The 26,042-nt window shown below is 35.7% G+C and overlaps 3 protein-coding genes across 3 annotated transcripts in view; 2 read left to right on the top strand and 1 right to left on the bottom strand.

Moving 5' to 3' along the window:
• Positions 1–10,305, top strand: part of LOC128171326 (uncharacterized) — a 55,926-nt gene extending 45,621 nt beyond the window's left edge. Inside the window, 1 exon segment of the mRNA XM_052837097.1 lies at positions 2,686–10,305. Coding sequence (XP_052693057.1) covers positions 2,686–7,325 — 4,640 coding nt within the window. The 3' untranslated portion in view covers positions 7,326–10,305.
• A 6,397-nt stretch (positions 10,306–16,702) lies between these two features.
• On the top strand, positions 16,703–18,749 carry LOC128171328 (P2X purinoceptor 7-like). Its single transcript, XM_052837098.1, has 3 exons — positions 16,703–16,906; positions 17,001–17,261; positions 17,468–18,749. Exons 1-3 carry the CDS (start codon positions 16,703–16,705, stop codon positions 17,741–17,743), a joined length of 741 nt encoding a protein of 246 aa, XP_052693058.1. The 3' UTR covers positions 17,744–18,749.
• Positions 17,866–22,631, bottom strand: LOC128173863 (uncharacterized). The gene is made up of 14 exons (XM_052839547.1): positions 22,207–22,631; positions 21,855–22,052; positions 21,664–21,750; positions 21,025–21,084; positions 20,779–20,868; positions 20,263–20,566; positions 19,844–20,126; positions 19,517–19,753; positions 19,341–19,417; positions 19,142–19,249; positions 18,828–19,024; positions 18,653–18,721; positions 18,282–18,377; positions 17,866–18,136 (listed from the first exon to the last, which is right to left on the bottom strand). The coding sequence occupies exons 1-14, from the start codon at positions 22,374–22,376 to the stop codon at positions 17,866–17,868; spliced, it is 2,247 nt and encodes a 748-aa protein (XP_052695507.1). The 5' UTR covers positions 22,377–22,631.
• Between the last annotated feature and the right edge of the window lie 3,411 nt (positions 22,632–26,042).

The following is a 26,042-nucleotide window of genomic DNA, read 5'->3' as shown; positions in this document are numbered from 1 at the left end:
CGGAGTTACCTTAAGTCTCTCAAACAAAGTTTGGAAACTTATTGTTTTTGTACGGTTCATCTTCTTTTTTCTCTTTCCCACTCTGAACTTGTCCGTCGCCTTTCTCAGTTAATATCGTCGATTGCATCGAAAAAGATTCCCTGATTTCAATATAATAGAACTTAAATGCATGCTGTCCAAATTTAACATTCATATTTATCGTACGATATTGTCGATATCGTATCGATATCGATTTTCTTGTCCTTAAATAAATTTGTTCATATTCATGCCAATATTCCAATATCGACGATATCGTACCGATATCGAGATGCATATGTACACAACTACAGTTCTCCATATTTAACGTCGATATCGACGATATCCTATCGATATCGATTTGCATATGTACACAACTCAATCTGTACAAATTAAAGTCGATATCGACGATACCGTATCAAACTCAATTTTCCTATCTTTACAACTTAAGTTTTTCATATTTTATGTCGATATTGTCGATATTAACGATATATTGTAAATAGTTATAACTCGAAAACGGATAAAGATAATAATATAGGGTTTTCAGAATCATATATTGACTGTTTCAGGCAATATATAGGGTTTATTAGATCTGACCCCATGGGGTCAACCCCACCCCAAGGGAATTAGAAATAAACAAATGACCATATATCTTAGAAACTGTTAGAATCATGACCCCTGAATAAGAGGCATCAAGTGGTATTGAGGTCATATGCCCCGGGGATGGTCATGACCATCCCCCAAACGGGAAGTGCCGAATATCTTGAAAACAGTTAAGAACCCACCCCTAACCCATATACATTATTTTTTCTTGTAACAAGGGGCATTAAATTGTATGTAGGTCATGGTCCCCCGGCGCGGTCCTGTCCCCTTCCCCCCTCAAACAGGAAGTGCCCAAACATCTTAAAAACGATTAAGAACCCCACCCCTAAACTGTTAGAATCATGACGCCTAAACCATATATATTCTTGTTTTATGTGTTAAGTGGCATCAAATGATATGGAGGTCATATGCCCCGGGGATGGTCATGACCATCCCCCAAACGGGAAGTGCCGAATATCTTGAAAACAGTTAAGAATCACCCCTAACCCATATACATTCTTGTTCCATGTAACAAGGGGCATTAAATGGTATAAAGGTCATGGTCCCCCGGCGCGGTCCTGACCCCCCACCCAAACAGGAAGTGCCCAAATATATTCAAAACGATTAAGAACCCAACACCTAAACCATGTTATCTCGTTTTATGTGTTAAGGGGCATCAAAAAGTATATAGGTCATGGGCTTAGGGGGTGGTACCGACCCCTTAAAACAGAAAGTGCCAGAATATCTTGAAAACATTCGAGATCCCCACCCCTTAAGCAAATATATGCTTGTTCAATGTGTTAAGGAACATCACATTGTATGTAGGTCATTGGCCTGGGGATGGTCCTGACCTGTCTTAAACAGGAAGTGTACAAATAACTTATAATCGGCTAAGATCCCCACCCCTTAACCATATATATTCTTGTTTCTCGTGTCAAGGAGCATCAAATGAAATGTAGGTCATGGGCCCCGGGAATAGTCCTGACCCCCTCATCAGGAAGTGCACAAATATCTTGAAAATAGTTAAGATCCCAACCCCTTAACCATATATATTCTTTTTCCTTGGTAGTAAAGGACCCCTGGGGAACATCATGAAACTCAGAAATAAAAGTCATCAATTTCTACATATTTTTGTCTCCCAATAATGGCCTCGTTCGTTTGGCAGACTATATAATCGCCCCGATCATAATTACATTTTGTTTCTATTGAAAATATTCCAAAGCACTTTTCTTTGATTTGAATTTTAATGACAAAGATTTAGATATACTATATGTACATATAAATCCATTAAAAATGACGAAAACACGATTGTCCACGAACTTTATGGACAACTCTCGTATATTTAACAATATACAATGAATACATTTTGACAAATGCTTTCCATTGCAACGATATTCTGAATCAAGGTTTCAGTGTATAACGAAGGGATATTGAACAAATTTGAATCGTTTTAAACCAGATGAATATGTACTGCTAGATAACAATGAAAGTGAAATGAAACAAATTCACATGACTGATAACATTTAAGAAGCCGGTCATTTTGAATCTTAAATTTTTTAAAGAGTTATCTCCCCTTGTTGAAAAAAAATTAATTTCGTCAAAATATCTGCGGTTAATGTTTCATTTTAATTCATATTTTAATAAAGAGAAAGTTTATGCATGTATTAGACAAGAGAGTTTTACAAATTTTAAGTTACGTTTTACTATATCTTAATAAAACATACGTTGCCCAAAGATACAAAATTCAAGGTGTAATTAGTTGGACCATAATTAATATTTTATAGATTTCTTTGGTGGAGTATTTTTATTTGAGAACACCTTCAAAATGAGATCATGATTAAAAATATCGGACCATTCATTTATTAGGTACAAAATGTGGTCATTATACATCGAATACCTTAAGGTAAAGCTTTAAACGCTTAATACACAGTTACACGATATTTCACAAACATATTGTCCAAAGCTTTAGATATATTTTTGGATCTTGACTAGACTTGTTAACGTTTAATAAATAGTGTATTAATCGTATTCAATTAAAGGCAACAAAATTGTCTTCGTGATAAAAAAGAATTCTATGAAACTTTTCAGATATTTCGAAATGGAAAGAAGATGACAAAGTGTTTTTTGAAACTCACACCTTTTCATCGATGCTTGAAAAAGTAAGAAGCCAGCCATACGTGATGTTTGTTGGTGTTCCAGGCTCAGGGAAGACGGCAACAGTACGTCACATTGCCCTCGTATTGCAGGGAGAAGGGTACGACATATTGTCAATTAAAAATATAAATGACATTGAGACTTACTGTGATCCACAGAATCCTCAAGTGTTTGTTATAGATGACGTGTTGGGAAAGTTTGGCCTAGACGTGACTATGTATAATATATTTAAAAAGTATGAAGATATTTTGACAACACCAAAAATGTCAAAAACCAAGGTTCTTATGACATGTCGCGAGCTTGTGTATAGAAATGAAAAATTATCAACACATTTTTTGAGTCAAGAACGTAATGTAGTATTGTTAAATAGTACGGATAATGTGCTTAATGATTATGACAAACTTAAAATATTAGCACGGTATCAAATAGGATCTGATGTGTTGTCCTCAGATGAAATCAAATCATCATCAAATATGTTTCCACTTTTATGCAAGTTGTTTTCATCAAAACCAAACTTTAAAGATTATGGTTCAACATTTTTCATATCACCAGTTCCATGTATTTTGGACGAATTAGACAAAATGAGAACAGAATCCAACGAGTTTTATGCCTCCTTAGTTTTATTAGTGGTCAATCAAAACAAGTTATCTAAAGATATCTTAGACAACATTACAAATGCCAATGATGAAAGCAACGGTAATGAAAAGAAAAGTAACATTTTAGAAGCCTGTAAAGTGAGAAAAGATTTGGAAAGCTTCAGGATCATCGATGCTTTGTCAGAGATGGAGAAAACCTACACAAGGAGGTTCGGTAGTGAGTTTACCTTTGTTCACGACTCCATGTTTGAAATTGTTGCGTATCATTTTGGTTGTCAGTTTCAAGGTTTGATACTACAATACATGAGCAGTGATTATATTGCCCATTACATCAAATTGAAGACATCTGATAGTGAGAACATAGAAAATGAAGAAAAGACATGTAAAGACAATAAGCAGATTAATAAAAGTACTGTAGAAAGTAGTGTAATTGATCTGTGTATAAAGTTACAAGGATCACTTCATAAAGCATTTGCAGAACGTTTGTATATAGACGTAGAGAATGGGGAGTGGTATAACGTTTTTGGTAATGAAGCTCTGAAACGCCCGTCAGTGTTTCAAGCATTTATTGAAGTGATGGCGGAAAAACCTTATCCAAAACTAAAATCCTTATTTTTTTCGGATATGAAAGACACAACAAACTTACGTCACTATGTAAACCAAGTAGATCGCTTTCATGAAAGTGGTGGCCTTGAAAGGTTGATCAAAGGAATGTTGATCAACGAGAGATTTAGCAGATATTATGAGACCAGTGTAAGGGCCATTAGCTGGGTCATTTATTATGGACATAATCAACTTTTACGTTACATAATAGATAGAACTATACGCCAGCACAGCAACAGCTATGATCTTTTCCGAAATTCATACAATGAATGCAAAGAAAATTATCCAGACGTGATCAAACGTGGTACCAACAACGAGTCAGAATTTATTCCAGATAATGTCCTGACAGACGAACAAGAAAATGATAATGACAATGTGCCAAAAAGTTCTGGAGACGATTTTATGTCAGGCGATCAAGATAATGTTACTTTGGGTATGTTAAACTGTTTTTTGCTCTGCTTTGGCTATTGTGTAACATCGGATTCACATAGTAACAACACAAGTAAGTTTCCTTTGACACCATGTGCAATTGAGAGCGATGAATATTATAGAAAAACAGACGAATCAGAAAAACACCCAAACAGTATTGATGATGACATGGAAGTTGTTGACAGAAACATCGAATCGGAGATTGACTCATACATTGAACCTGTCATTGTAGAACAAAATCGGCTGCTCTGTCTTGGTTGTTATAGCGGTGATATTACCACCGTAACTACACTACTTAAACACGTTGATAAACATGCAATTGACATAACAGAAAGCTGTCACAGACGATCTTATTGGGTAATGAATCCACTATCTATTGCATGTTCTCTGGGATATTTAGAAATCACAAAAACATTGATAAATATTGAGGCTAATATCAATCATAAAACTGATATATTCACACCACTCATTGGTGCTTGTGAAAATGGTCACATTAGTGTAGTTGAATTGTTGATAGATACAGGAGCTGATGTCAATGCTGTGTGTACAAATAAATCACCACTGACAGTTGCATGTCGACAAGGATATTCAGATATAGTTTCAACTCTGATAAAAAGAAATGCTAGTGTAAACCTTTATGACGGTATGGATACACCACTAACTGCAGCTTGTTCTGATGAGCATTTACATATTGTTGAATCACTGATTGAGGCCGGTGCTGCAGTAAATCTTAACATCAGTAACTGTACACCATTAACAAAAGTATGTTATAAAGGACCTCTTGATGTAGTTCAGTTATTAAATGAAGCAGGTGCTGATGTGAATCGCAATGGTAGGGGGCGTACACCACTCACAAGGGCATGTTATTTTGGACATTTAGATGTAGTTCAGAAATTGATTGAGGCAGATACTGATGTTAACCTCAATGACGGGATGCGTACACCACTCACAATAGCATGTGAAAAAGACCATCTTGATGTAGTTCAGAAATTAATTGAGGCAGATGCTGATGTTAACCTCGATGACGGGGATTGTACACCACTTACAAAAGCATGTTATGAAGGGCATTTAGATGTAGTTCAGAAATTGATTGAGGCAGATACTGATGTTAACCTCAATGACGGGATGCGTACACCACTCACAATAGCATGTGAAAAAGACCATCTTGATGTAGTTCAGAAATTAATTGAAGCAGGTGCTGATGTGAACCTCAATGACGGGGAGCGTACACCACTCACAATAGCATGTCGAAATGGACATTTAAATGTAGTTCAGAAATTGATTGAGGCAGGTGCAGATGTGAATCTCAAACACAGGGAGTGGACACCACTCACAAGTGCATGCTATTTTGGACATTTAGATGTAGTTCAGAAAATGATTGAGGCAGGTGCAGATGTGAATCTCAATCCCAGGGAGTTGACACCACTCACAAGTGCATGTTATTTTGGACATTTAGATGTAGTTCAGAAATTGATTGAGGCAGGTGCTGATGTGAACCTCAATGACGGGGAGCGTACACCACTCACAATAGCATGTCGAAATGGACATTTAAATGTAGTTCAGAAATTGTTTGAGGCAGGTGCTGATGTTAACCTCAGTGACATTGAGTATAAAATACTTATAAGCGCATGTGATGAAGGACATTCAGATGTAGTACAGAAATTGATTGAAGCAGGTGCTGATGTGAATCGCAATGACGGGGAGTCTACACCACTCACAAATGCATGTTGTTTTGGACATTTAGATGTAGTTCAGAAATTGATTGAAGCAGGTGCTGATGTGAACCTCAATGACGGGGAGCGTACACCACTCACAATAGCATGTCGAGATGGACATTTAGATGTAGTTCAGAAATTGATTGAGGCAGGTGCAGATGTGAATCGCAATCACAGGGAGTGTACACCACTCACAAATGCATGCTGTTTAGGACATTTAGATGTAGTTCAGAAATTGATTGAGGCAGGTGCAGATGTGAATCTCAATCCCAGGGAGGTGACACCACTCACATGTGCATGTTGTTTTGGACATTTAGATGTAGTACATAAATTGATTGAAGCAGGTGCTGATGTGAACCTCAATGACGGGAAGCGTACACCACTCACAATAGCAGGTGAAAAAGATCATCTTGATGTAGTTCAGAAATTGATTGAAGCAGGTGCTGATGTGAACCTCAATGACGAGGAGCGTACACCACTCACAATAGCATGTCGACAAGGATATTCAGATGTAGTTCAGAAATTGATTGAGGCAGGTGCAGATGTGAATCGCAATCACAGGGAGTGTACACCACTCACAAGTGCATGCTGTTTAGGACATTTAGATGTAGTTCAGAAATTGATTGAGGCAGGTGCAGATGTGAATCTCAATCCCAGGGAGTGGACACCACTCACATGTGCATGTTATTTTGGACATTTAGATGTAGTACATAAATTGATTGAAGCAGGTGCTGATGTGAACCTCAATGACGGGAAGCGTACACCACTCACAATAGCAGGTGAAAAAGACCATCTTGATGTAGTTCAGAAATTGATTGAAGCAGGTGCTGATGTGAACCTCAATGACGGGGAGCGTACACCACTCACAATAGCATGTCGAGATGGACATTAAGATGTAGTTCAGAAATTGATTGAGGCAGGTGCAGATGTGAATCGCAATCACAGGGAGTCTACACCACTCACAAATGCATGTTGTTTTGGACATTTAGATGTAGTTCAGAAATTGATTGAGGCAGGTGCAGATGTGAATCTCAATCCCAGGGAGTGGACACCACTCACATGTGCATGTTATTTTGGACATGTAGATGTAGTACATAAATTGATTGAAGCAGGTGCTGATGTGAACCTCAATGACAGGAAGCGTATACCACTCACAATAGCATGTCGAAATGGTCATTTAGATGTAGTTCAGAAATTGATTGAGGCAGGTACTGATGTTAACCTCAACTAGAGAGGAGCCTGTGTCAAAGCTAGGAGTAGGTCTTTCATTGTTGCTGCGAGTTGAAAGTTTATATGATTTGGTGTCACACGATTATAATGACTAATGACTAAAATTTCACTTCTGCCTTTGTTATAAAACGTGCTGTGATTGAAAGCCTGTATAAAGACAGGAAGAAAATGTTTTAGGAAAACTATTTGTCGAACAGAGTTTGCGTTATTGTTTTAAAAACTCTTTAAGGCCCTGTCACACCAAGCTGCGTTCCCAGGGCGTGTTCACGGCGTTGTAAAATTCATGGAATCGCCTTTTGATTCAGAAATAATATACAATCATACAAAATTTTACAAGTGAAAATGTCACGGCATCCTGACGGCGACTGGGGCGTTCTAACAGAGATCCAAACTACGTGTCCACAGAGTTTTACTTGGTGATTGACTGCGCTCTGGCTGGGTATCCGTCGAGCGCTCATGACGTGCTAGCAGTTTTTACCGCGCGTCCACGGCGTGCTCTGCGCGCTGACTGCGTGCACATGCGCTGTTGGAGACTTTACGGCGCTGTCACGGCGACCTAACTCCACTTCTACGGCGTGTTTATCAAAACGCAGAGCCACGGCATTTACTTTGTGCATGTTCAAAGTGCGCGCCGTCGCATGGCGTTCTAAAATATTCTAGGATATCCCAACGCTGCGAACAATGATGCCGTTGCGTTGGTATGGCGCTTTAGGAGACTCTAGTTCGTTTACCATGGCGTTTTACAATATTCAATGACGCAGCGGGATCGCTGTGAGGACACAGCTCCAGTGTGACAGGGGTTTAAACAATGAGAAGTTTAATGGCGAGTTTCAGGGTAGCAAGGATTGTTATATACATGTACTCGTGATTCATGTAAGGAAATATATTTTTTTTTTAAACGAACCCGCCTTAAAAACACGTAATTTCTGTTATTAAATCTTTCTAATTTTTGGAAGACGGTGTGCAAGTTTGAAATTGTTGCGTGCTGTCAAAATTTGGTAAATAGTCAAAATTGATGGCATCTCTGAAAATTTCTTCAGGGCTGATATTATTTAATAATTTGGTAAATAGTCAAAATTGATTGCATCTCCGAAAATTTCTTCAGGGCTGCTATTATTTAATAATACGAGTAGACTTGAACATTCAAAATAATAATCAGCTATCAAAGATCATCGGGAGAATTTATGCATAAGTGAGCGTCTAAATTTTACACCTGATATACAGACACCGCTATGTAATGTAACGTAAAATTAAGTAACATTATTTACAGAAATGATATGCAAAATCCCTATTTCTATGTCAGTTTTTTCTCCTTTATCGGATCAAAAGTAATTCTCTCAGAGAAAGTTTACGTATGTTTTTTGAAAAAAAAAAAACACGGGAGAAAATGCAATAAAAATAAGCGAAAAATAATGGTGTTACGGTGGGGGTTTTTTCAGTTAATTTAATTAAATGTGACAAAGGGCATATTTTGTCGGATTTTTGTGAAAATGTGATGAAAGTCTTATTGTTTAATAATTGACCACTTTGAAGAAAGCACCCTTCAAACTGTTGATCAATTACATAACAATTGATGAGTGAGGTTCTAAGTAGAGCCTCGGTCAGTTAAGAATAAATAAATACATCACGTGATCACCAAATTAATTAGAGTTATCTATTCCGAAATTAGTTTTGAACAAAGAATTAAGATTTTGATTGGTCAGTACCTGGGCAGGGAAGCGCGGGTCTCCGTGGGTCACTCTGATCGGAGACGCCAATAAAACAACAAGTTTAATTTTTTTTACGCCTTCCCTGGTTTTATATTTAACAGGTATGATTTGTGTTTATTAGTTAAGTTTTACTTTTATTATTTTCGCTATTTGAAACAAAAATATAAATTCATAGCATATTTGAGCTTTCAGGGTTGATAAGTTAATTTAATGCAGTCTTATACCAAAACTTAAGGACAAAACTATTTAAAAGTTGGTTATATGTATATCTCAGTTATAATGATTAGAATTGATTTCTTATTTAATTCAGTTATTTTTCTTATTACTTTACTTTGACCCGGAATATTTTATGTTGATCGTAGACGTTTAGATTTTACATTTATAATGTATACACTCTCCGGTGTTTGGAGATTTAACAATTTATTTGTGACAAAATGCAGGTAAATGTTTAAATAGAGTTTGTACATTGTTGCGCGTATTAATTAGCGGAGTCAGTAAACAGAATGTTAAAGTTAATTGAGTAATTTGTTTTTAATGTTAAATGTTTCCAGTTATGTGTACATGTTAGTTATAGTTTAATTCGAATTTTCTCGACGGATATTTTAGTATTAATATTATTGGGTTCTACAATCATTTGTTGTATTGAATATTATAAATCTGAGGTATAGATATAGAGTGAGTGTTTTATATTTGTTTGAGCATTCTATGAGTCACCAGGTTAAGGAAAGTTGGGTTCATTTAAGTTTGTAAATGCCATTGAGCATACAAATTAGATATTGATATTTTATTGTAACTGGTGACTATTGCTTGTAAACACTCTGATCGGAGACGCCAATAAAACAACAACTTTAATTTTATTTTACGCCTTCCCTGGTTTTATATTTAACAGTCATCCCAAACCGTTTGGACCGGAGACTGGATCAATCAAAGTACTGAAAGTACTGTTAGACGGTGGCGTCGTTTGAAAGTAGCATATTAGATGTTTTATAACTATTGTCGTCGAAAACCGCGGCCAGTATCGCATACATGTACTAAAACTTTACGCTTACTCGCACAACTGGTCGTGAATTTCCTACATGGATAATTCTGTGGAAATCGTAGCTGTGATCTAAATCCACACTTTACAAATGCTGTGTCTCTTGGCCGTCATCTTTTGGGGAAAACCCATAGATTTATCACTGTAGCCTTTGTAGTATAGAAGTTTGTATCTATATTTTGTATCAATGTTTGTATCTATATCAGTTGACATTAAAAACCCGTATTCGGTAATAATATGTATTTTGATTGCCCAAGAATGACTCATTAAATATGTGGGTTGCCACCACATATTGAATGAATAAATCAAATCCAAAGCGATTTCATCACAATACGCCCAAATATTTGATTGTGGGAATTTTGGTTTTTGCCCGTTTGAATTTTAAGTTGACCCCGCAAAGGGGAACAACTGTTGAATAGTGTGGATTGGACAATTGTGCTTAAATATATTGTAGATTTCTCAAAGTAACGAGAACAAATAAAGCTTTAGTATGATAAAATACTTATCAGGTTTTTACTAACTATTTGGGCATACATGTAGTATGTTTATTGTCCCTCTCGACAGCATTTTCCCTCAATTTCTTCATGGGGAAAAAAGTTGCAGTCTTGTGGACCATCACACTTGCTTTGTTCCTCATAGTCAGTTAATACATTTAGGTGTAAAGAAACGGATGGGTTTACAATAACCTGTTTGATAAAACTCGTATTGCTTTTGGAATGCACGTCATCATGAAACAGAAGAGTTAAACAATATTTTATCTTCGACTTTAGTGGATTATTTCCATTTGCTCACAACGAAAGTGAATGAAATCCTTTGAAAAAAAATATCATACAATATTCAGTCGCGGCAGTTTCATTAATCAACGTTTTAAAGAACATTTATTCTATTGTATTTAGCTATAGATTTATTCAAATCATTTGAATGAATTCGGGAAAGTCACATATATATTTTATTGCTTCTCAGTGCACTTTAACACGCATAAATTACTTGCTACATTAAACTTTTCTAGTAAACTTACAACAAATATTGATTAATTATTCAAAATAAGTTTTTAAAAACATCAAACAAACAAAATCCAAGTTGAACGCACGTTTTTCTGACCTTACAGCTGTGTACATTTTGCTTTTATTCTTCGCATGTACTAGACAATAGATCTAGGGTTCGCAAATCCCGGCAATATTTCCGGAAAGCTATAGTTCTGTAGCTCAGCAGAATACTACAGTCATCTATGAAGCACATTTTGTTGCCTTCATGATTCATGATTTATCGCAAATATAGCATGGATGTATACGCTACGGTCGATGTAGCATTGCGTTGGTTGACACTTTCTAACCGGTGTTTATTTTAATTGCTAGTCGCAACAAACTGGCACATTTATATAGTCCTGCCTATTTGTAAATGCATGTTGACAAAATGATGCGAACACTTCGAAATAAATGTCGAAGAAAGCTCATAATAGAGTTGTACTCGCGAGTTAAAAATTATTTGAGAACAAACGGGGCGATGTTTACGTACATATGTAAATAATGTTATCAAAAAAAAAAATTCCCCCAAAACCAAAGAAAAGATTCTCTAATACATTTAGCAGGGACAGGCGCATATGGATTTGTACTTCGCTCATCGAATTGCGTTATTTAGTTCATTGTGAAAAAAATCGACAGAAACTGTTTAGTTAAAATTATTATATCTTACATTACTGTTCACAATGTACCATGAATGCATATGGAATATATGAGTTAAACCGATTGTTTTTTCTCACAAAAAAGCTAGCGTTTGTTGCAAATTAAAGATAAACGAGCTGACGCGCCGTGAAATCCACAAGACGTTTTACAGCATATGTCTTCAATCCCTTATTTGCTTACAAAATATCTGAACTGAAAATCTTTGAAACATCGTAAAATTTGGTTTCTTTATATACATGCAAAATTGTAAAATGGCGACTCGATTTGCACGTGAATTTTACAATCCGACGTCGAATAGCGTGTTTGAGAGAAAGTCAGTATCAAATAAAGCGTCAACATCGGTAGTAAATATTGTCTGATGAATATTGAGGTGCCTGTTATAAAATTAATGTTTCTACAGACTGAGTGAGTTACAAATAAAGTACATTGTAAATCACAGGTCAGTCCAAAATTATTAAACACATTTGTATTGTAAATTGAATGTTTATTGAATGTTTGAAAACACATGCACACTTGTAGAAGAAAGTGTGCCATTGATCGGTTGAAGTTCGATAAAATGTAATTAATGTAATATTCATTGTCAGTATCTGTTGTGAATGCTTTGGAATAAGCTACAACAAAATAAATATACTGCCTCAACTAAAACTAATCCGTTGAAAATGAGTGAATTTATCGATGAAGCATAATTGCTCAAATATGAAATGGCGAACTAGTTTAAATAATGTGTTTCTGACAATTGTTTGCATCATAAAAAAAAAAAAAACAAGAAGCGATTATTGTGAGATATCTTGGCCAATTATCGCAGTGATATAGTTTATGTAGTCCTGATACAGAGTTAACGTCACAACTGGCAGTTGGTGCATAAATTATCAATACCGCATAAGCAGACAGGGTAACTGCTCATTTAAAATAAAACACAATTCCATACATTATTTAAATGAATGTACAAAATAATTAACAGCTATAATGCTTAAAATATCTGACAAGATTAAAATTAGTTCTCATACTGAAATCGACACATAGATAAAACATTGCCTGTAACACTGCATAGTTAACAGAGTTATCGTTCCTTATCCGCTAGGGTCCCCGTGAGAAATACTCTTCCGGTCAGGACCGTAGCAATAGACCGTGGCTATTTATAGCCACCGTCTAAAAAGGGTCCTTCACTACAAGCGAGTTTTACAAATAAAGATTATTCCCCAAAAGTAGTAAAGACAGTGCGCTGAAGCGACACAAGATTTTCGGTAGCACGTGGCGATTGAATTTACGCAATAAAGAAAGTTGTTTACAAAGACTGAACAATAAAAAAAACGGGTGGGAAAGAGAATCACGTTCAGAAAAAATGATACACATAAGAAGAAGTCACTTTCAAATGATTTTCGACAGATCTGGAATAAGTAAAAAAAAAAGAGCACTTGGCAGCGGGGCGGTGGGAGAGCAACACAGAAATAAGTTCGTTTTAACAATAAACGAACGACCATGTAGAAACATTACAGAAGTTTTTAATATGTGACCGATAGAATCTAAACAATACTTGTTTCAAAACTCATGTGAATATTCTTTAAAATAATCATCGAATGCCTCAAATCAGGACATTCTTTTATCGTGCCAGCACCTACTACAAACATGTGACATGGAACTTTGATCATAATTTGATTTGATATGTAAATTACTTTGTACGCTGTCGTATTAATCAATGCCAAATTAACTGTACAAGTACAATAAATTTATCTCTTCATCTTAAACCAATATAATAGTTGAAAACATAATCAAAATAGTTGCGTTTGTACAATATACCAACCATGCATGGGTGATAAGGAACATGTAGAAGATGTCCAATTGCGCGGGATCTCCTCGGCCATGTGCGAGGGATGATCATTATTTAAAGGTTTTAATATTTGTGTTGTTATTTTGGTGTTGATTGAAAACATTATTTGTACTGTCTTAAACATTTAAGACTTACAAACCAACCATTTAAATATGTCTGACTAGTATTTCCGATTTGGAGTAATATCGCTTTTATTATTTTCAGAACGATTTTTTAATTTACTCTCCAATGTATTTAAATAAATACAAAATGAACAAACTTTTATACCACTAGACTTTGACCCGTGCGTGCACGGTTTGACATTGCATATCGGACATTTACAAAATAGGTACATCGACACACCTTTGTATTGACATTTACATAACAAAGCTATAAGCCTACAATAATGCTATTAATTTCACTACACTTTCCATAGTTTGAATAATCTAACTGTGTCTCGGGAAAGGCCCTCACCACAGTTAGCATGGTTAGAATGCCTCCCTTATGTACCCGTAATGTAGCAGAAAATTGCAGAATCGCTCCGGAACGATTTTACAGAAAGTTTATGAAGTTGCCTTGAAAATAACAGTCAAATTCATCACAAAGAACCTTTTTGAGACTTCAAATACCTTTCAGCTAAAAATTTTAATCCATAGAATGGAAGAATTCAACACCTTTTCACCAACGTACACGTATTTTCTTTGTAAAACTGTGTCCGTAGGACATTATTCATTTTTACGATAAAACATAATCCATCTTCACTCTCCTAACAAATATAATGTAACTTTTTTGCATGAAATCAAATATTTTTCGTCATCACGAAGACAAAAGTAAGTACTTAGTTGAAATGTATATTTGTTATTTTATACTTTCTTTCATAAGAAATGATTGATATTTTTTATTATGAACAGAATATATAGCTGAAGTCCAATGAAAATTTACGCGTATTTGTATTATCATTTCTGAGTTTATTCATGCAGATGTGATATTGTGGAAACATAAAATAAGGATCCCGTTAGCGTGAATGTATTGCGCAAGCGCAAGATTGTAAAATCCAAACAATCCAGGTGATTTCCGGGATTTTATGAGGAATTTTTGTTGATTATTAATTAGCGAAGCGTAACTGAGAAAAAATAAAAACAAATTGGTAATCTTCAAGTCCCAATGATGTTTAAAATATATAAAACAAAAGACAGTATTTTTCCGATTTCTCGGTATTAAAGACAAAAAATTCGAGTCTATCATTTTAATATAGTAGTATAGATAAAATTAAACCAGTGTACAGTGTATTTACGGCTATATAAACCCACACACGTCCATGTTCATGTGTGCCGGTGGGAATCTTGTGTGTAAGATAACCGTTTACCGCTTGGTAGTGCAGCCGTGGCTGATTTCCTCGGCTGCGGGCGAAGGATAAATTACGTAAAGGTTTAACGCATACACACGCACAGCTCAGAACCTAGGAAGATTTGAAAAGTTTGCAATTTAATTACTAAAATCCATTAAATAGAAATTCTTTTTTTTCACTTAAAACCCACTTGATCTATATGTCTGATATTGCATTAGATTGAGAATGGCATTGCTTTAATTAATTAGCTGAACGATTTCTAAATTGACATCCTATTGTTTAATCCAATTGAAGAATAAACCTTAAAGTCTGATCATAACTAAAACAATTCTTGAGTTTGCAGCTAAATTAACTCATACATGAGAGACGCAACTCTCGTGTATTAGATAACCGCTGACCGCTAGGTAGTCCAGCCGGGACCATGGTGACCGATTTTCTCGGCCGCGGGCGAGGGATAGCTTATGTAATGATACGCACAGAGCTCTGATTCAAGGTGGATTTTAAATGCATACAGTATGATAACTAAAATGTAATGCATAGAATATTTTTCAAAACGTATTTTGTGTTTTACAAGAAAAAAAAGGGATGTTTTGTTTTCCGATTCTCGTCTTTAAGGATTGTGCACTAAAAGAACTTAACAACAATGACTTAATTTTTTTTCTCATGAATTAAAGCCCCCTGTATAAACCATCATTCTTTCTGTGGTAACTTTATGCCAGTTTTACGCACAAAGACACTCTTGTCAACATGCCAATTGAAAACAGTTACATGTTAACATATAAAGCTTTTTACACTCACACTACACAAATCACTAACAAAATAACATTGTAACGACCTTTATGAGATCCCAACAAACAACTATTCCAGAGACAGTCATATCGAGATCCTTACTGTTTTTGAGTTATTAAAGGGACTTGGACACGATTTTTGCAAATTTTGAAAAATAGAAATTACGCTCAAAATATATAGATTATATCGAATAATCAACATTGTGTTCTGTTTTTAAATCGATAATCCCCTCTAAATCAATAAAATCTTAGCTTTTATACGGCGATTGTAAACAAACTTTGTTTTCGTCGTGACGTCTCCGTATGCTGCGCGCGCATCCATTTTGGCGCTAAGTGTCAACATATGCAACATGTGGACGAGAAGGAAAGAGGTAAGATTCGATAAATGTTTAGTTTACGCGGTAGAAACATGTACACTTTCAGCTCTTATGTATTATTATCAGTTTTCAAATATTCAGCTTGGTACTTAACTCAAATTATACCAAATATATCGCCACAAACGACGTATTCAGTTAATGTTTACTTCTGTAAGGGGTCATATCAAAATTCAAAAAATATCGCATTTTCACAATTATGAAAGTAAGATAGGCTAAGTAATGAGTTTAACGTGTAAATTGAAAGAATTGTGACATTTTCATTTTATACAAATGTTCAGACGCAGCAGAAAAGACAAAGAACGCTAGTTGAGAAATCGAGCAGCTCGGAATCGGAGGACGAGAGCCAGGAACAGGCAAGGTGTTTTTTTCAGTACATTAAAACCAATGTGTTCTCTTTTTTGCCTTAAAAATAAAATAATATTTTAAAAATGGTTTATTTTAATTTCTCTACAGTCTGTTAAACTAGAATGAAACATACATAAGTGCATAAAAAGAATGCAATAGGCCTAATTTAGCACTTTGAGTCTCCATTTATCTGCCAATATTTTTATTTTTTAAACACCATAGGAGTTTATTGCCATTAAAATAGAGTATATGTAAGACTTATTTCCATGAATTAACCAAATTATACATGTTTATACTTCAGGTGACAACAGAATCAGATTCGCCCCCCTCAACATCAGTAGGAAGAGGAAGGGGAAGAGGAAGAGGTCGAGGTCAAGGAAGAGGTCGAGGCATCAGAAGAGGCAGGCGTGTGTTCCATGCAAGGCAACTGGAGGAAAGAGAAGAGGAAAATCTCCAACAGCTTCACTTGGAGTGTAGCCAAAAGGCCACTGTAAGTAAATTTACATGAAACAAAATATGTTTTTCTCTGTTGTCATTTTTAAACTCTTCTATATTTGTTCTAATTTATTATTTCTCTCTGGTAGGAACTTATTGATCAACTTTCTGGGGAGGAAGCAAAAGAACTGTTGAATGAAATGAGTTCCATCACCCCATCAGTTGTCCTTGAGGTCAGTGATATACTGACAAGGAGGAGAAATCAAGAAATGGGTCCACCACCACAACAACCTTCACCTGACAGAGAAGTCCAAGGCTGGTGTGTTTGCAACAACTGCATGCAGATGAATACAGCAATAGAAAGGGTGTGCTGCGAAATGAGACCAGAGCTGTGCATCAGCCTGAGGCCTGTAAGAACTATACATGATAAATTTTGATTTAGTATTTGGACAGGCTCAAGTGATTTGTTTAAGATGTTGGTGTGAACATTAGCCCAGAATATACAATTGAATGATACAATTAATTTTGATGCATAAAAACACCAACTCAAAAGAGAAAGTTAAGTGTTACATTTATTTTTTGAGAATTTATATAAACATTTTATTTTCTCCTTCAGGAAATGAATCTGTTGATACTTGATCCGTTCACGCTTCATCTTCAACAAAGATTTAGAAATGACATTTTTGCTCGAGAGGCTCACACCCCCCAAGATATCAACAAATCATTGAGACACAGTGCATATAGGCAGTACATTCTGTGGGTTCATGGACGTCTCCATCGAGAGGACAGGAGAGTGGTGTCTTCCTGTTGTGTGAAGGCCATACGAAGGCGGTTCCCTGATCCCAATGGCCAGTACAAGGGATTTGTGCCTGCTTTTGGTGTAGGATGGTGAACCATGTCCAAGTGGAAAAAACTACTGTAACATTTTTCTTTCACATGTACATTTTACGAAATGTTACTGTTCACTTCGTTGTTTATTTATGATGTATGTCTATGCATAAAAGGCCTCTCTACTTAATTTGTGTCTTTCTTCTTTATCCGATGTTTCAAACTTTGCACAAGCACTGAAGTTGGTGGTGGCTCTTTGGGAGCAATAGTTGACGCAATATTTCTAGGGTCTTTTTCTGACAATACTGTTGGTGCCCCTAGAGGGTTAAGTTGGTATCCACCACAATATTCATTCACTATGGCCATCATCAACTTTGGTATGTAAGAGTATGTCTTTGGTACCTTGACTTCAGCTGATGTCCAGTTGTTGGAACCTTTGGAAAATTTTCTCTTGTGTCTAAACATAAAACGGAAGTTTTAATCATCTTAGAACCTATCACTTTCATAGTTAAATTAGTAGATAACAAATGCATTGTGATGCGTATCCATGAATCAAAATAACTGTATAACCGTTTATCTATGATCTCATTTACATAACATACACTTTGTTTCCATTTTTGTCCCTGACAGGATCTCGTTCCAAATGCACGGTGTAGTCAATTGCTGCCAAATAGCATCTACATTTGTAAGATTCATAACTGAAACAAAAGTATCACATGTAAATGAAATTTGTTATACAGAGAAGATGTCTGTGAGCTGTGAGCCAATGCTCGCTAGTGATACCCCGCTCTGCTGTGAATATTATACGGTGCAGACACACAAGGGTAAAACACCCCCCCCCCTTTTTTAGAGTGGGGGTTAACTTTCTTATTAACTTGTTTCAATTCGGAAAATGTCTTCAATATACACCCCTTAAATTTTTTTTAAAGGAAAACAGTACCTGTCTTTTGAGTAATACCGTACATGTACTTACCTAAATGCTGACCTCTTTGGCGCATACATCAGTATGTGATTATTGAAAGATGCAAGCTCTGAAGTTGTTCTGCAAAAGTGAAATGTCCTATTTTATCAAAATGTACAGTACAGTTACTATGGGCATGTATAAATTTTAGTATTAGTCAGACATGGATTTGTTTTTAAATACATACTGGCAGGTAGTGTAGTAATGAAAGGATTTCAACAATCTTGGTTCCAATACTGATCTCTGAAGATCGTCATAGGTACGACTTTTTGGAGAAAGCCAGTCTTTGTCTCTCTCCTCTTCTTGGATCGGGTCATGGTCACATTGCCCCAAAGCCCAAGAATGTTTGTTGACAATGTGATTCAACACAGACACCCATTTAGCCTACAGAGATAAAACATAACTTTATCTTCTTCACATACCCAATTTCTTTTTACATATTACATGTCAGAAGATCAGTCTTATAAGCTTCATTAAATATACATGTATAATAATGGTTACCTGCATAATTTCAACATTTCCATCACAAGTGTCTGCACAGTAGAAGAAGTGATTTGTTATATCACTCAACCATGGCTTCAGAATTTCATTTCCTTTACTGCAAGCTACCTATAAAAGAAATTCAAGATATGTCATCACTTATTCGACAATATATTATAAAAATTTCATGTAAATTAGACAATTTTTAAGAATTACTTACAGCAGCCAGTTTCTTTCCAAGGTTTTTTGCACCATGCCACATATCATAACTATGCCGGATGTTAGGAAAATTCTTCTCTGAAACAGATAAATATTGATAAGCCTTTAAATACACTTTTGTCTTATATTATATTTTATTCATAAATATATGTATAGTAAAATCAAATTATGTCTTACTCATGATGGATGATATTTGTGGGTGTGCATCTGTAACAATTTCTTGTACATCAACACCATGAGCTTGAAGAGATGCAATTGATCTTTTGAATCCTTCGGCTTCCATGATACCCGACTTCAACTGGCACTCTCTTTTGTCAATTATCTCCATGGCAAGTATTTTCTTGTCTGCCTGGTTCATAACTGTGTATGTGCAGTATTTCGCTGAATGGCCTGGAGAGTCCATGCGACCATCTCCTGTGAAATTCACAAAGGATTTTAACAAATGTAAATTATGATCATTAAAATTATTTCATTAATTTATTTAATGACTAACATTTAACTCACCTGACACTACCACCTTTGCTGACCTGTGCTCCTCCACAACAGAAGATTTGAGATTATCCCAATACTTCTCAACAACAGGTGCCACATATTTGGTCTGTATTCGAGAGTGAGTTCTTGTTGTTGGGAAACCTAACGACAGGAACTTTGCAAATAGAGCAATCTTTGTGAAATTATTTCCTGACACTGTTACTGCTGACAATGCTTGGAAGTTTCCCAGGAATATTCCATTGGGTAGTTGGGGCTGAGAGGTCCAATAGTATACATTGTGACCTGCAGCACATCTCTGATAAAAATAGGAGAGAATATAATTTATCAGGAATAGTCCTCTATAACAACAAAAAATTGCATGACATATTTACATTCATTTCATCATATAAAAAATCATTTGCAATACAGTATATCCTAGTTAACATATTTACCCAAGTAACAGCTACTGCAGAGCCATTTTCAGTCATACTGTAGGTGACATCTTCCTTGCAGCTCTTGACATGGAATTTGAAATGTAATTTTTGAAGGAGTAACGCCAAACACGATTGAAATATCAGGTACTTTATCTCGTTAACATCTTCCAATGTGACCTCTTCTTTCTGGGGAATGGCTCTTCCTCCCTTTGAATCTGAGGGTAAACATTCCTCGAAGTCGTTCCCACTGTCCTCCAGGTCGTGCACTTCCTCAGCCAAGTCTATAATCTCTTCTTCAGCGGCTATTGTACCTTCATCGTCTCTGAATAGGGGTATATGTGAAAATATGATAATACATGTACTAAATTGGTGGGGGTCAATTTCATTTCATCACCAGTTTTATGCAGATGTATGCAAAATCAATTACTCTATTAATAATCTAAAAATCAAGTTTCATTAAACTTTACAATAAAATATTTTCTTTGGTCATCATGTAGAATAGGAAAGTAACAAAATTGCAGAAAAAATACTTACACAAATGAAAACTCCAACTGGGATGGCTCAAAGGTGGGATCATCATCATCTCGTACACCCAGCTCTGATAAATCATAGGCAATTTGTATGCTAAAAACGAATTATAACTGGTAATTAGAATCCATTAATAACACTTTATATTTAGTGTGTTTTACTGTTCAGTATTAGGAACACAGAAAGTAGAAACAAATGCATATTTAATTGATAGAACTACATTGAGCCATTATTTGCACTATTGAAACTCACAAGGGTAGACTGCGTCTTGGACGTTCATGTTTCTCTGACAAGCCCTCATTTAGGAGTTTTCTAAAAATAATAAATATACAAACAGTTCGTTATCATGAATCAATATTTACATGTTCCAGTGTCTTTGCCTGTGATAACACTACTTATCGATTTTGTACTATATAACCCATAACTTCAAATGACGCCAAAATGAGGCTTCAGCAGGGTTTGCACATTTATATCTAAAAATTTAATCGTACGATGGCTTAAAATTATATAAATATAAGTAATAAGGAATCATTCTTTGAATATTATGAAGTGATAATTTCAGTCGGGGGGTGATCAAATCTATCATAAAGCCCTTTGGGCTTTATTGGATTTGATCATGTCCCGATCAAAATTATCATCCCATAATATTCAAAGAATAATTCCTTATTCCTAAATATATATATATATATATATATATCGTGATACATACATGTATTATGCATTATATGAACTAAAATTCTTAAGAAAACATAATTATGAGAAATATTTATTAAGAAAATATAAGATTTGAAATATTATATTTATTATTAAAAACATGTCCATGCATGCATGGTTACCATAAAAATTGAAGGCTGTATCAAAGCCAGTAATTGGGATTTTTTGTAATCCTACCTTTTCTTTGGACTTGGGCTCTCTCTGTCAACCTCACTTGATGATACATGACTTGTTCCTCCCCTGAGCACAGAAACGCCCATCAGCCTACGTAATTAGATTTTTGTACATTATAAATTCTGAAAGTTTGAGATTATGTGCATTTATCTTGAACATTTGGAACATAACTGTAAGAAATATAATTAGCATACTCTTCTCTCTCTCCCTCCGTGGCAGTCTCCGTGCTTTCCTCTGTGGCCGTACTTGTTGTAACCGTGGAAAGAGAAATGTTCAAGGCTGATCGACCCTTTGAAGTAAGGCGTATGGGGGTCGATGTGCTTGGGCCAGTATGAGTAGGGGATGCAAACACAACTTCTCCAGAGGTTGTGGGTGGAATGGTTCGTTTGTATCTAATTAAACACATATGACATAATGAACATATCATATCTTTGCGTAAACCTGATTAAAAATAAGGCTGCATGGATTTATGACGGTACGACTAAAAACATGTAACAATTAATAACGTTTTGAGACGACCCCTGATACAGCGCATGCGATACTTACGCTTGTATAAGGAAATCTGCAAAAGTCCTATCGCTGACGATCTTCAATTCCCTCTTAATATCATTCCACTGTTGTACTACATCTCCGATGTTAACATTTTGGCTATGATACCGTCGCATTCTTTCGAGTTTTCTTTTTTTCTTCGTCGAAGGTGTTAGCTTCGGCGCCATGATTGTTTAGTCACGTGATGTATTCGTCATCGAAATGTAAACAAGCTATAAGACTCGAGTCTTGTTTACATTACGAACTTTTCAGGCTCGGTGTACATCCTTACGGCATTGAATTTGACTTAAATTTTTTGTTTTACTATTTCATTTAGATTAGTTTAAACTATTTTAGGCATCAGAAAGAAAACTTGAAAATTTGCAAAAATCGTGTCCAAGTCCCTTTAAGCAAAATCTCTTAAGGACTACTGGCCCTAAATTTAAGCCTTTTTTTATATGTGTTAAATGAAAGCCCTTATCATTATGTAAAACTTTTGTTTTATATGTATTTAGGAAATATTTCAAACTAAAATGTTACGAAACTCAAACATGAGAAAAATTTTGCTATTTTCAAAACACATTTCGATTGATTAATTCGAGTGGAATAATGGGAAAAAACTAAAATACTAAAATCACAGGACAATATTCAAAGTGTAAATAATAAAGATTTTTAAATATAAATTATTTGGTACGGACCATTTCGGAGCCTTTGTCTGGAATCTAATGCCCCTAACTTTTAGCTCACCTGAGCCAAAGGCTCAAGTGAGCTTTTTTGATCACAATTTGTCCGTTGTCTGTCCTTGTCGTCGTTGTCGTCGTCGTCGTCGTCGTCGTTGTAAACTTTTCACATTTTCATCTTCTCAGGAACCACTGCGCAGATTTCAACCAAATTTGGCACGAAGCACCACTAGGTGAAGGGGATTCAAGTTTGTTCAAATAAAGGGCCACACCCTTTAAAGGGGAGATAATTGAGAATTATTGAAAATTTGTTGGTATTTTTCAAAAATCTTCTTATCAAAAACTATTCGGCCTGAAAAGCTTAAACTTGTATGGAGGCATTCTCAGGTAGTGTAGATTCAAGTTTGTTCAAATCATGGTCCCCGGGGGTAGGGAGGGGCCACAATGGGGGGATCAAGTTTTACATAGGAATATATAGAGAAAATCTTTATAAAATCTTCTTCTCAAACACTATTAGGCCAAGAATGCTCAAATTAAAATGAAAACATCCTCAGGTAGTGTAGATTCAATTTTGTACAAATCATAGTCTTTGGGGGTAGGGTAGGGCCACAATGGGGGATCAAGTTTTACATAGGAATATATAGAGAAATTCTTTAAAAATCTTCTTCTTAAAAACTATTAGGCCAGGAAAGCTCAAATTTGAGTGGAAGCATTCTCAGTTAATGTAGATTCACGTTTGTTCAAATCATGGTACCCGGGGGTAGGGTGGGGCCACAATGGGGGGATCAAGTTTTACATAGGAATATATAGAGAAAATCTTTAAAAATCTTCTTCTGAAAAGCTATTAGGCCAGGAAAGCTCAAATTGAAATGGAAGCATCCTCAGATAGTGTTTATTCAAGTTTGTTCAAATCATGGTCCCTGTGGGTAGGGTGGGGCTACAATAGGGGGATCAAGTTTTACATAGGAACGTAGAGAGAAAATCTTTAAAAATCTTATTCTCAAAAACTATTAGGCCAGGAAAGCTCAAATTAAATTGGAAGCATCCACAGATAGTGTATATTCAAATCTGTTGAAATCATAGTCCCCGGGGGTAGGGTGGGGGCACAATTGGGGGATCAAGTTTTACATAGGAATATATAGAGAAAATCTTTCAAAATCTTCTTCTCAAAAACTATTAGGCCAGGAAAGCTCAATATTAAGTGGAAGCATCCTCAGATAGTGTAGATTCATGTTTGTTCATATCATGGTCCCCGGGGATAGGATGGGGCCACAATTTGGGGATAAATTTTTATACAGGATTATATAGAGAAAATCTTTTAAAAAAATATTTTAAAAACTATTTGGCCAAGAAAGCTCAAATTGGCGTGGAACTATCCTCAGATAATGTAGATTCAAGTTTATTCAAATCATGGGGGTAGAGATGGGCCACAAAAGGGGATAAATTTTTATATATAGAGAAAATCTTTAAAAAATCCCCTTCTCAAACCTATTAGGTCAGGAAAGCCCAAATTTGAGTGGAAGCATCCCCAGATCATATAGATTCAAGTTTCTTTGAGTAATAGTCCAGGGGTAGGGTGAGTCCACAATGGGGGATGAATTTTTACATAGGAATATATAGAGAAAATCTTTAAAAATCTTCTTGTTAAAAACTATTTGGCCGGAAAAGTTTAAACTTGTGTAGAGGCATCTTCGGGTAGTGTATATTCAAGTTTGCAAAATCACAGTCCCTAGTGGTAGGGCGGGGCCGTGATGGCGGTTTGAATTTTTACATAGGATTATATAGAGAAAATCTTTAAAAATATTCTAGGAAAGTTTTCGGTCCAAAACTTAGTGTGAAAGCACAGGTTATGCAGATTTAAGTTTGATGAAACCATGATTCCCTAGAGAAAAGTGGGGCCACAAACTGGGGGGGGGGGGGTATATAGGAATAGTGAAAAATCTGCTTACAGGTACAACAACAAAAGGGGCTTGGTATTTATTTAAAAAAAAGAGGTGGATAAAAATTGGCGATTTTCAATTTGTTTAGCAAGATCTACTGTACTTAATTGTCAAGATATTTTGATACTGTAATGCGAATTTGATCAGAATTAAGGGAATAGTTTCTCAGGTGAGCGATGTGGCCCCTGGGCCTCTTGTTTTTAAAAAAGGGGAATAACTCAAAACCGAAAGTTGGAAACGGAAGACCTTAATAATAGGGGAAAAGAAACCGAACGAAAACTATTAGGTCTTCCGATGGAAAACGGAAGACCTAAATAATGAAGAATTACCATCAGAATCAGTACAATGTCTTCCGTTGGAAACGGGTAGTGTACACCACTCGCAATAACATGTAAAAGAAAACATCTTAATATAGTTCAGTTATTAATTAAAGCAGGTGCAGATATGAATCTCAATCACACAGAGTGTACGCCACTTACAAGAGCATGCCATGAAGGACATTTAGATGTAGTTCAGTAATTGATTAAAGCAAGTGCTGATGTTAACCTCAATGACGGGAAGCGTACACCACTTACAAAAGCTTGTCGAAATGGACATTTAGACGTAGTTCAGAAATTGATTAAAGCAGGTGCCAATGTTAACCTCAATGGCGGGGAGCGTACACCACTCACAATAGCATGTCAAAAATGGCAATTTAGATGTAGTTCAGAAATTGATTGAGGCAGGTGCTGATGCTAATCTCAACGACGGGAAGCGAACACCACTTACAAGAGCATGTTATAAAGTAAATTTAGATTTAGTTCAAAAATTGATTGAGGTAGATGCTAATGTTAATCTCAACCGCAGGAAGAGTACACCACTCACAGGTGCATGTTGTAATGGACATTTAGATGTAGTTTAGAAATTGGTTATGGCTGGTGCTGATGTTAACCTCAACGACGGGAAGAGTACGCCACTAACAATGACATGTTAAAAAGGACATATAGATGTAGTTCAAAAATTAATCGAGGAAGGTGCTGATGTGAATCTAAATGGTGGGGTTTTTACACCACCGACAAACGCATGGTAGAATGGAAATAAAGTAATTGTTCAGAAATTGATTGAGGCAGGTGCTTTTTTAATATTTGAATATTGTTTAAAAATGTTTTTCAGCAGAAGGATATGTCAACTTAGTTGAATATAAATTTAAAACATTACCAGTAGCATGTAATAAAGGATATTTAAATAAAGTATA

The sequence above is a fragment of the Crassostrea angulata genome, chromosome 2 (genome assembly GCF_025612915.1).
Source record: "Crassostrea angulata isolate pt1a10 chromosome 2, ASM2561291v2, whole genome shotgun sequence".
Classification (NCBI taxonomy): Eukaryota; Metazoa; Mollusca; class Bivalvia; order Ostreida; family Ostreidae; genus Magallana; species Magallana angulata.
Note: the sequence above shows the minus strand (reverse complement) of the source record. Positions and strands in the feature narration are given on the sequence as shown.